This window comes from Taurulus bubalis (assembly GCF_910589615.1).
Source record: "Taurulus bubalis genome assembly, chromosome: 21".
Classification (NCBI taxonomy): domain Eukaryota; kingdom Metazoa; phylum Chordata; class Actinopteri; order Perciformes; family Cottidae; genus Taurulus; species Taurulus bubalis.
In genome coordinates this window covers 5,445,205-5,457,547 of record NC_136609.1, presented here as the reverse complement: position 1 = coordinate 5,457,547, position 12,343 = coordinate 5,445,205, and the positions used below count along the sequence as shown (strand labels likewise).

Below are 12,343 nucleotides of genomic sequence, written 5' to 3'. Positions count from 1 at the left end.
TACAGTTTCCAGCCTGGTCACAAACTAAAACCCGCCTAATTCAATAAGAAACAATGTCAATGCAGGGCTCTCAAGTGTCACGCATTGAGCGTGACTGTCACGCATTTCGGTCTTAAGTCACGCCCTCCCGCCACACATCGTATTTCTCACGCTGAAAAAAAACTCTAGGCTATTTAATGTGCCGCAGTGCGCAAACATGACCTGGTCGCGCTGCCCTCACCATGGAGGAATCAAGCACATCTCCCCCGAATCCCCTGGACTCATCAGCCAATCAATAAAAAGAATTGGGCTACACGAATAGCCAATCAGAAAAACGTATCTGTTGTATCTGGGTGAAATGTAATCCCGGCCGGGGGGGGGGAAGAGAAAGAGAGAGAGAGAGAGAGAGAGAGAGAGAGAGAGAGATGTCACTCTTACCTGTCTTAAAAACTTGAGAGCCCTGTCAATGTAAGATCAGCAGGTCATCCCTTATTCTTAACAGTGATTGATTGGCATGAGTTGTATTCCAACATATTTTGTTGTCAATAATGTGATTGAGTGGATACAACAAAGTTGTACACCCATTCAGACGAAAATACTATAGAAATTTGGTAGAGAGTTGACTCCTTTCAGGACATTTCTGTTGTTTTTCTCAATACAGCAATACATCATATCAGTATTCAGTAAATACCCACTCATACATTAAGTTTAATAATCAAGTATTTCATGTTTGTAGGCAAATCCCTGCATCGTTGGATGACAAATGACAGCAGACTTAAAAGCTGCCTGCCCTCGAGATGTTAAACAATGAACTTCAAGTGATGATTTATCTAAATGGATGTAAAAGCTCTCTGAAAAAATAATAAAAGTCTGAGAAGTTTATGAAACAATGCATTTCAATGCCACATAAAAATTAACTATCCTTCATTCCATTCAAAACAAAAGCAAATGTGTTGAAGCAACATTTCAGAGGATATTAAAGTATGAAGCTCTGTAATTTCAGCACTTTAAAACTCCTGTAACTAGAGTTGAATTACATATTCAATGAAAGATTAAAAGACAAGATCCTCTTCAGACAACTTCCCGAACAAAATTCGGAAGTTCTCAACCAACAGCATCAGGTTAGAAGTGTGGTTCACCTTCAAAAAGTCACTGGAGCGGCGTGTTGTATATTTTGTGGACTCACTCACAACACTCTGCGCCCATAACGGAGTGCAATTGGTCGTTTATTAATGCTAACGTTATTATTTGGAGATAACAAGGAAGAGAGAGATGCAGCAAAGGTTCCCAGGTTCTTGGTCGGCGCCTCAGCTCTCTCGCACGTGAATGTCACTGAAACGTTTGGCTATAAAGTCAATACCTACTGTAGTAATTAAAAAAAACAGTTTGGCTTCGATCTCAGGCGTGTAGATTAGTTAAATTTTAATTTTCATCTTGGGTGTTGAGCATCATTTACCTCGCTGTCACAGGCGAGTCCGGCAACAACCTTTTACTTGCTAGTAAACAGCATTTCTGAAACAAACTTTCATCATGCGGCACTATATACTGCTAGTTCTTTTGTGTTTTCTGAGATTGATATATAGTGTTCTGAGTTACTAACCTCACTATAAATCACCAGGTTCCTTCTAGACTTCTCAGGTCTGTGTAGGACTCTGGATCCAGCTCTTTACAGGATATATAAGTGTTCAGATTCCCCATGCTGAAAGTCGGCCTTGACAGCCCGCTGTAGCCCACACACTGCATCAGACCGGTTTAGAGTCGCAAATGTACCTACCAACAACAACAGCCGCCTAACATTCAGCACAGACACTTGTTGTGATTCTTGGCATTAAGATCTGCGGCCTTAAGCGACGTCTCTCTGCGTGGGAAGATGCAGCACTGATTCCATATGATCCGCTCTCCATTTGCCACCACAAAGCATTCATGCACAGCACAGCGTGGCGTGTTATGGAAGGTTATCAATCAACCAGGAAACAACAGGTTGAGCTGCTGTTATTATAGTCATTATCTGCTGATATTATAGTCATTATTTTATTTGGGAACAGTTTTAAACCGTTCTCTAACTATGAATAGCCTTTTTGAGAATGCAGAAAACAAATTGCAACAATCATCCACCTTGTTGAGGCATCTGAATCTCTGCTAGCTTCAGTACTGAATAAGTGTGCACATTTGACCTCTGACATCTGTGACGAGAGGGCGAGAGAAAAGATCATTTCCATATGGAGATCTGGCGCTGACATCAAACACATATTTGAATATGGGACCAAAGTCCAGATGTACCTGCAACAACTTCCTACCTGCTCACAATAACATAATGCAGCAGAGTTTCTATGAGGAGAAACAATTCTGCCATCTATGTGTATTATCAGAGCCAATGGTTGGATAATAAACGCAGAAGAGTATGTATTTAAAATGGGTTAAAAGTTTTTTACTAGAACACCTACATGTTCTGTTGGTGTTTTCTACAGCTGCTGTCACTACGAGCAACTCATTCTGCCGAGTCATCAGGTCACTCGTTAAATTGGAAAAATGTAATACCGCTTGCTGAGCACAAAAGATCCAAAAACATGAATGGTTTCCACTTACATTGAATTTTAATCAGTATTACGGTTCTGACAGATCAGGACCTGGTACCAATTTAAGTTGGCCCTTGATAATCAGCCCTTCTTGCTTTACATTGGGTTGACACACACATAACAATAGCTTTTCTCGGCTCTGGAAAAATTTCACAAGTATAAATCAGGGCTCCTGTCAAAGGTTTTAGAGACGTCTCTTTTTATATTGTTGATGGGGAAATTCTGTTCGGGCTTTTTGGGAAGTAATTTCTTTCACAATTAGGTTTTGACCCTCTCTGAGGACTGTTACCCTTGGATATAATGTAATTTAGCAAAGTATCAAGCATTCTACATCCTCAAACATTGGCAGGTACCCCTGTAGTGTTAGTTTTAAACGTGTCAGTTTCCACCTGTTGCATGAATAGTATCTTTTCAAAATACACTTTTTTTTATCACAGGAAGTTAGCTCAAGGCAACAAAACCACTTAGTAAGGTTTAGGAAAAGAGCGTCGTTGACGTTAACTTGACTAACTAACGACTCACTAACTAGTGACAAACGAGTCAATGGGACGAGCTACTGTCGAAAATGTCGACATTTACTTTTGGGTTTTGCACTTTTGTGTGAGTCATCCTGACACTAAAACATGCCACAATGCCAATTTCAGAGCTGGATTGACTCATTTTAACAGTCAGCAAGCCCTCAACCGTGCGGTTACATCTATTCACACATCTTCATGCTGAGCAACTGGTGAGAATGAGTCATTCGGTCCAATTTGCAGTGCTACTCTCACTGTGTTTATTAAGATGCTCTCTGTGAAAACAATGAGCCCTAACGAGATTGAAAAAGAAGCTGAAAGCTGCAGCCGTCGAGTCGAGACAAAACTAAATCAGACAGACGCTGAAAGAAAATAAGAGCAGTTAGCTTTTTGCATTAAAGAGGAAGAAAATGATGGAAATAAATGAGAAAAACTAAAAATATAGCAAGGAGAAATTTACACTGGCATTGAAGGAGAAAGGAAGAGAGCGAAAGATGCTGACAAACAATACTTTTTTACTCACTCTCATACTTCTATACACCACGCCAGGGGTGAGACATCCAACACACACATCTAACACACACATTCAACACACACATCCAACGTGCACATCCAACGTGCACATCCAACGCGCACATCCAACGCACACTCATGGATGAGTATTGGACGCACAAACTAATTACTGTGCATATGGCAAATCATTTTTCGCCGTTGATACAAATTTACTTTTGGGGCTTTCTCTCTGCCCCTGAAGTCAATTCAGGGGCAGAGTGGGGGATTTTTTTTATTAGAATACATTGAGAAGTTGACTAGAGTAGAACATCATAGAAGTATACAAGTTATACATTGATGTGAATGCAAGAGTTAAACATATTCAACATTCTGAAATTAACATTTCACATCGAAAACATTTACTTAAACGGGATTTCCAGATGTTATATTTAACATGAAATATTCTGTTTCACCCAAAATAATAAATATTATTATATATAAATATAAAAATTATTTGCAGAGATCTTTTCTATACAAAATAAGAAAGTACATTACGACATAGAACCAAAACCATGACAACCACTATACAATACCATGGTCTGTCACTAAACTGAGCCAAGTAGTTGTGTTGCCTAAACGTCAACAGAATTGAGAATGCAGTTTTGATGCACCATGAGCTGTATAAAACCCCGATGAAGTTGATGTAGAAATGTTGATATGAAAATGTATTTGTATCTATCACAATGCTAACATGTTTTGCAATGTTGAAAATGTACCAAATGCTAACATTTGGTAATTGACACTAAACACAGTACAGTGTTGCAGATAGTTGGTCATTAAGCAAAGTATTGAGCAACATCAAGTGGATGTACTCAACTACTGAGCAGATTTCCATACCAGACTTTAATGGAGGTCACTAAAGTCTGGTATGGAAGTTATTAATATGGAAATGATTTCAGTCTACAACAAAGTGATAGACCAACAGCCATCCCCAGAGCCACGTAGCCAGATTGGCTAAAAGCAGGAATAAAACATGACGGAATATAGTAAGAGGGTGTCAGATGAGCCGTGACAAATGAGAAATATATGAGGGCCGCTAATGAGAATTTCAATGTTTGACGTCAACTGGCGGTTCTGTAATGTGAAACATATCAAGCTTAGTAAACTGTATTAGGGTATAGCTGCGTGTTACATAAATATTAAATCAGCTGCGATGGCGTTGAATAATATTACCCAGGTAGGAATATAAAGGTAAAATAAAATAGGGCCCAGAATTGTCACACAAGACTATTTTGGATTCTAGCAAAATATTCCATTTAATTGTGTTAATTTCTCTAGGAATATGCACGTTGAGCCCTACACAGTAAACAGAACTCAGTGTAAACCTTGTTAATTTACTGCAGTCATCCCACAGGTGAGGCTGACAGCCTCTGATCTGGGCATCGTCTTGTTTGGATTGAAAATATGTTTTCATGTACAAATATACAATATACAAATTATAAATGTGATGTATGTGACCAAATAAAGTAAAGTTAAATCATTGTATAATCATTTGGTAGAAATGTATAATAGGAACATAAACATATTGTAAAAGAAGAATGTATAAACAGTAATAACTGTATCACTGTAGACTAGTTCTGTTTTTAGGACTAGATTTTACAATCCCTGGTTGATTTGCACTCCTGAGATGTAAAGTGGGTTCACGCAGACATGCAGGGTGTTTCCGGGTAAGAGTCGTGGTACTGTCTGTGGGACAAAAGGGTTAAGGCCTCATTGGAGTCATCAGGTGGGCACCTCCTTCCTGGCGATGAAAAAGTGCTGCTCTGACAGCTTGCCCTTGATAACTGATATGCTCCTGGACTTGCTTGGCTTTATCTTCATCCGGGCCCACTCGATGTTCTCCTGGAGCTTTTTCAACAGTCGTCTTGTGCATGGCATGGTTGTTGTAAGTGTGGTCATGTCATCCATGTACGCTCTGATGGGTCGGAGACGAAGACCAGCTTTGAGCTGCTGACCTCCTACTACCCATCGGGAGGCTCGGATGATGACCTCCATTGCCATGGTGAAAGCCAGAGGAGAGATGGTGCATCCTGCCATGATCCCTATATCCAAACGCTGCCATGCTGTGCTGTACTCCTCAGTTGTGAGGCATAGCTGGACGTCCTGGAAATAGGATTTGACAAGAGTGGTGATAGCCTGTGGGATGCTGAACAGGTCAAACGCAGTCCACAAGAAACTATGAGGAACAGAACCAGAGGCGTTTGCGAGGTCCAAGAACACGACATGGAGATCTCTTCCCTCCTTTTTGGCAGCCTGGATTTGATGCCATATCATGTTTGTATGCTCCAAGCAACCAGAAAAGCCTGGAATCCCTGCTTTCTGCACTGTTGTGTCGATGTATTTGTTTCTGTCTAGGTACACAGCCAGCCTGTGAGCTACTACGCTGAAGAAGATCTTGCCTTCAACGTTTAAGAGACTGATGTGGCGAAACTGGCTGATGTCAATAGCGTCCTTCTCCTTAGGGATTAGGACGCCACCGGCCCTTCGCCAAGCTGTTGGTATTGTTTGTTTCTGCCACACCACCTTCATTAGCCTCCAGAGAAAACGTAAAACATCTGGTGCGTTTTTATAAAGCCGGTAAGGGACTCCGTTGGGCCCAGGAGAGGATGCAGCTCTTGCTCGTCGAACAGTTCTTTCCACTTCACTCCACTTTGGAGGATATACGTCTAGCTGGTGTTCTGGGGGATGTATTGGTGGCATATCTGGTGGAAGGGTGATCTGTTCACACCGGTGGCTGTCAATGTGGATTCTTTTCAGATGAGCTTAAAGATCTTTCCTTGTTGTTATGAGTTTGCTGCTCTTCCCTTTTGTGAAAAGACTCTTTACAAACTTGAAGGGGTCTTTGAAGAAGCTCGATCTTGCATGCTCCTTCCTTTTCCGCCTCCTCCTAAGATTCTCAGCTCTCCTCAAAGTTGCCAGTCTGTTCTTGATTACTGCCTGCAGCAGGTTTATTCCCTCCTTCTCCTCCTCTGGGGCTTTCCTCCACCGCTTCTTCAGCTGTCTTCTCTCCTTGACCAGTCGCTCAATCTCCTGCTTTCTCCTGGACTTTGTTGGGATGGTTGATGTTTTTTTCCCTTTCTCTGTGATTCCAAAACGCTCAGTACCATAGCTATAGATCAGCTCTCCCATCTTCTCCAGCTTTTTAATTGCAGTTCCCCTCATTTGTTCAAAGAGTTTGCTGATGTCTGTGTTGATTGCTTCCCACTCCTTTTTCTCACAGGATTTAGGCCACCGCTTTCGCCCTGGGATCTTTGTTTCAGTTGCAAGCTGAGGTAGGCTGGGCTCAAGGGGCCCTGCGGTGCTTGGCTCCTCTTCCTCTGGACCCGGGGGATTGATGTCCTGCAGACTTTGGTTTTTGTCCTGCTGCTGAACTTCACTTTACTGACTCGACTTGCTTCATAAGAAGTAGTGGTCGATGCGAGGTCCCTGTCCGACTTCCTTCAAGCACCTTTTTCGACCTTGATGTATTCTAAGGCCTGCATAGGATGCTACTTTGGCCCAGCCACAGCTCCACCTCTGAAGCTTGATTCCTGAAGTAGATGTTGCAGTCTCAGGAATTGTGCTGATCATCTTTGCCGTTGTCTTTTTCGTTCCTGGGTCGATTACCGTGTTGTCCACCGATGAGTCATCTTCCGCCCCCGCTCTCGCAGACTCTAGGGGTATTTTCTTCTTTGAATTTTTAGTAGCCAGTAAGTGGGTGGGACCTGTACACTAATAGTGCCAGGTACCTCCTTCCATAGGGAGCTAGCCTATGGCAGGTCCATTGGGGTCTTTCCCTCCAGTCAGCTGTCTTTCCAGGCTGTCGCTAAGTCTTTCCCTAGTTGCCAGCTGTTCTTTCACAGCAGTCACTGGGTGAATCCAGATGATCAGGTCTGTTTTTAGGACTAGATTTTACAATCCCTGGTTGATTTGCACTCCTGAGATGTAAAGTGGGTTGACGCAGACATGCAAGGTGTTTCCGGGTAAGAGTCGTGGTACTGTCTGTGGGACAAAAGGGTTAAGGCCTCATTGGAGTCATCAGGTGGGCACCCTCCTTCTCCGGTGTTTTGATGATAGGCCCACAACACCTCCAGAGGGCTCATCGGCTACACCTGGCGTCCCAGATGTGCCCCCCTCTGCTTCAACCCTTCTGCGCCACAGATGCTATTTTGGGGCCCAGGTGGCGTCTAAGTATAGACTAGGTATATTCTCTGAGCTATAGATTGTCTATTCATCCCAGATTTGTTTGAATTATATTTATATTACATAAATGATATTCTAAGTTAATGTTACTATTACTTGATTCAATTGGGTGGAAATTGCATTGGTAGTTGAAATGATTTAACGTGACGAAATAGGCTACATTATTTCTTTGAGTATAGAAAAGTCAACCAGACAGTGAAATAAAAAATATTAGGAAATGCATTATGAATGACTTCAGAAAGACAAACTTTCCCGAAACCACCGGCAGCATCGGCAGGTTTCCTCACCCTGCAGGATAAGTGATTTGTAATTATGAAATATGTATTCCGGCTGGTATTTCTCCATTTGTTCGGATATTAAAGTAAAAAGTGTAATTTGCAGTTTGCAGCGCGCCATTGGCACTGACAGCCGACATATGTCTCTCTCTATCTCTGTAGTTTTGGAGAGCTTGCCCCCGGCTCGTTATAAGGAAACCATATCGACGCTGTTGTCATGGTTACAACAGTGCGAGGCCAAGCTGGCCGTTCCATCTACGGCTGTCACCGAATATCCTGTAATGGAACAGAGACAGAAGGACGTTCAGGTAAACACACACATGCACACCATATATTCATGTGTTATTAACGTACATGGAGTGTGTGTGTATTCAGTGTTGTGTGTTTATGTGGTGCTTTACACTCATGCCGTATCAAGGGGTTGTAAGAACATATGGTACTACGAGCTACTGTCTAATGCAATGTACACTATTCATACATCTCCATTGAGCTTGCCATTTAAAAACATTTCAACTTGTTTACATTATTTCAATGGTTAACTTTTCAGGACTATAATTGTTCAGTGGTGTGTTATGATGGAGGTAAGTATATAGTCTGAATTACAGGTAATGATGCTGTTAGGCTGGTGTAGTATAATGCCATTACCTACAATTCAGATCTACAGTATATACAAATTCCGATAAATGCCAAAATGCTGCTTGCTCTATAACGCTGTGGGGCGACATAACTCTGTAATCAGTTTTTACAACGAGTCGTAAAGTTATATGGCCTCTGGCGATGCCAAACTGCCAAAGCAGCACTCTTTTAAAGGATGTTTCTGTTGGTCTTTGAGGGAGCAGGCAGAGGATAAAGAAAAGAGAGATAACTGATGACACGCCTCATTAACCAAGACTCTGATTCATACCCACACATTGCATCCGATACGCCCGGACATCCCTGAATTACTGTGGTAAACGTAAAAACCTTGTAGAACAAATCTTTTTTTTTAATTAATTCATTATTGTATGTTTTTGGTAGTGCACATTAATAAAACATTCCAGATTCAAGGGTTCAACATAATTTATTGTATTATCCAACACATGCATATTGAAATCCAGTTGTTAGAGTTAGCCAATAGGCTATTTTCCGTCTGTAGCCCCTGGACAGATGTTACGAATTCACCCTAAAAACTGAATATAAAAAAGCATGCAGAAACAGTAAAAGAAAGAGAATAATAATGAGTAGAAACATCATCAGGACACTCTTATAATATATTGTCATGTGCTATTAAGATATGCAACTCAGAGGCGCATCAAACAACAGATGCAAAGCAGATAAATTAGGGATAATCATGTTCAATAGCAACATGGACTAGAGACAAGATTATGTTGCATTGTTATACACTAAAAACATACATGTCAGAAGCACAAAACATAAAAGCATGTATGTAAAATATATAAATCAGTCTGAAGCAAAAGAACAATAAAAGACGGCTCCAGGTAACCAGTGTCCTTTTGAAAAAGAAGAGGATACTTTCCACTAAGTTTGACTTTGATAAAACCAAATAGTAATAATGAAGGACTTATATTTGCATGTGGCACAGTATAGTGTGTACATATACGTTATAGTTCATTGCCATCTATTGCGATTTGTTTTTAAATAAAAAATTTGTGAAAACGTGTTCACACAACTTTATGCATTAATCTGAGTTTAAAATAAAAGTGGACTTTTCCGCCTGTCTCAGTTTATGTTGTTATGTTGGCTTGGTTGAGTCGGGGGTTTTCACACAAGAAGAATCACTGTCTGCCACAAATCTTTGCAAAAAAAAAACTGACAAAGATTTTCTAGACCACATTGTATCAATAGACAGATATGTTATTATATGCCCTGGCCTTCACTTCTGTTTTAAGAGTGAATTCATCTCATTAAAGAATCAAGATGCCAATAAGATCTTCTTTCATCAGACTTCAAGGTTTTAAAGTCCGATGAAAAGGAATTGTATCAGCGTCTTGGTGAGAAGAAGCCGTCACTTGGCCTCCTACATTCACACTAGTTTGTCGTTCTCTGTCCTTTAAGCCTGCAGTCGCCATTCAAAGCTCTATAATATCTTCAGAAACCTCAAAACAAGCAGAGAGAATGATGGTGAAAATCTATCTGTGATTTCATGAAGCCAGTCTGCTCAATGTGTGTGTGTGTGTGTGTGTGTGTGTGTGTGTGTGTGTGTGTGTGTGTGTGTGTGTGTGTGTGTGTGTGTGTGTGTGTCTACAACGCTGCAATTATGAGAGGCGGGTGAGCAAAATCCCAGCGGAGCAAATCAGTGCCTCTGTTTAGAACAATATCTACCTACAGATAAACACGCACACACACACACAGAAATCCCAGCGCAGCGCCAGGACGCATATAAAGAGAGCACATACACACTATAGACATTTTGTATTGTGTCACTGCTAATTTGTATATATCCAGTCAAAAGAATACAAGGACTTATGTTAATTTTTGTTATCACTTTGTTGTTTTGGAAGTGCTGATTCCTATCTTCAATTTAAGTGTGTGTGTGTGTGTGTGTGTGTGTGTGTGTGTGTGTGTGTGTGTGTGTGTGTGTGTGTGTCGGCACTGCTTCCTTCACCCAGGTGATAGTATCACTCCAGTTACTTTATTCATTAAAATAATGAGCGAACTCTCAGGTGGGAACTTGGTTTGAATTCTGAACTCTCGCAGATATTAAAAACAGCCCCGATTGTTTGAACTAGGTGACAGATGATTATTAATATCAACCACGGCTGCTGGTAGAAGTTATTAAAGACCTGATTGCAGCATTTAATCACCTATCATTGAGGTGTTATTACATTGTCTGATTGATTTGTGATGAAGTGAGAATTGAGTCGGGGGGACTGCAATAAACTTCCTCAGCTTTTTAGAAACCCGTAAACCAATTGTATTTTGTCCAAACCGCGTCTTACCACAAAGTATTTTCACAAGTCATACGTATAAACATTTTGTAAATATAAGAACAAGTTGTGATCAAAAGATACATAATAATTGTCTTGTCAGTCTGCAATATTATGCTTGTTATGTTGATCAAATGTTATGTTTTCCTTCATTGCGTCTCCGTTTTCTTTGGAATGGTAATGTAAGTAGTTTATACCTATATTGTTGCTTCTTATCTTTCAAAGGAAACCAGATATGCATATAAGCCTTATGGTTGAGGAGCTATTGCTGACTCAATTGGGTATATTATTTTAACCTATAGATAGGACTAGGACGTTTAAACAGTCCAGCTAAATCAATTTCGGGAGTCACATTCTCCTAGTAATGTGTCATTAATGTCAGATCCATGATTTAACTCTATTTACTATCAATAACTAGTTTAGAATCTGCACCATCAGTAAATTTGACCAAACAGCTAAGTAAGATGCGTCTGATTAACGGCTGTTATTTGAATGTGTCAGACACACATTTGATCAACATTTCGGTATGTATATATAAGTATATATGCAATAGAACTCGACCAAATAGCTTCCTAGAATTAGATCCAAACATTTGAGATCATTAAATATGACAACAAAGTTTCATATATACTGTATAGAACTCCTTCTATTTTGGGCTTCTCACCCTATCTCTAAGGCTGAGCCCAGAAACGCTGACATCGAAATCTCATTGTTTTGGTCACTTCCCAAAGCTCATGACTAGCTGGACTAGAGAGCTTTGCCTTCCGTCCCAGCTTCCTCTTCACCCAAACAGTCCAATACAACGCCTGCATCAATGCTGTACCCTCATTTTTGAACGAGAGCCCGACATACTTGACCTCCCCTCTCTTTGAGCGGTGCTGTCCTCCAGACTTGGAGATGAGTCCTATGTTGACCGCTTCACACTTTTTTTGGCTCGCAAGCTACTTTTGAAATGACCAAGTCAAGAAGATCTACCTACATTAATAATGCTAAATATATATATATATATATATATATATATATATACATTATTAATGTATAAATATACCGACTATACTTTATATTTACAATATTGGCGTACCTTGCATAACTGCATGAACCCTTATGACACAATACAATTATGTACATTTTTAGTCATTACATTTTACTCTGATGATACACTGAATGGAATCAGCAGGGTTGCACAGTCCGGACAGTAGCTGCTGGTAGCCAGCCTCAGGCAAACCAAATGGTCATCAGTCATGGTGGAACGGTGTTGGACTTAATATTTTTCATGTGGGAAAAGGCTGACCTGCATTAATAAACTCTGACAGACACTTGTCAAGCTGCTCTGTCAA

At 40.6% G+C, this 12,343-nt stretch overlaps 1 protein-coding gene across 1 annotated transcript in view; it reads left to right on the top strand.

The window, feature by feature from the left end:
* dmd (dystrophin) overlaps positions 1 to 12,343 on the top strand; it is a gene marked incomplete at its 5' end in the record, with an annotated part of 308,870 nt that overhangs the window by 162,177 nt on the left and 134,350 nt on the right. Inside the window, one exon of the mRNA XM_079236662.1 lies at positions 8,242 to 8,387. Coding sequence (XP_079092788.1) covers positions 8,242 to 8,387 — 146 coding nt within the window. The remainder of the gene's footprint in view (positions 1 to 8,241; positions 8,388 to 12,343) is intronic.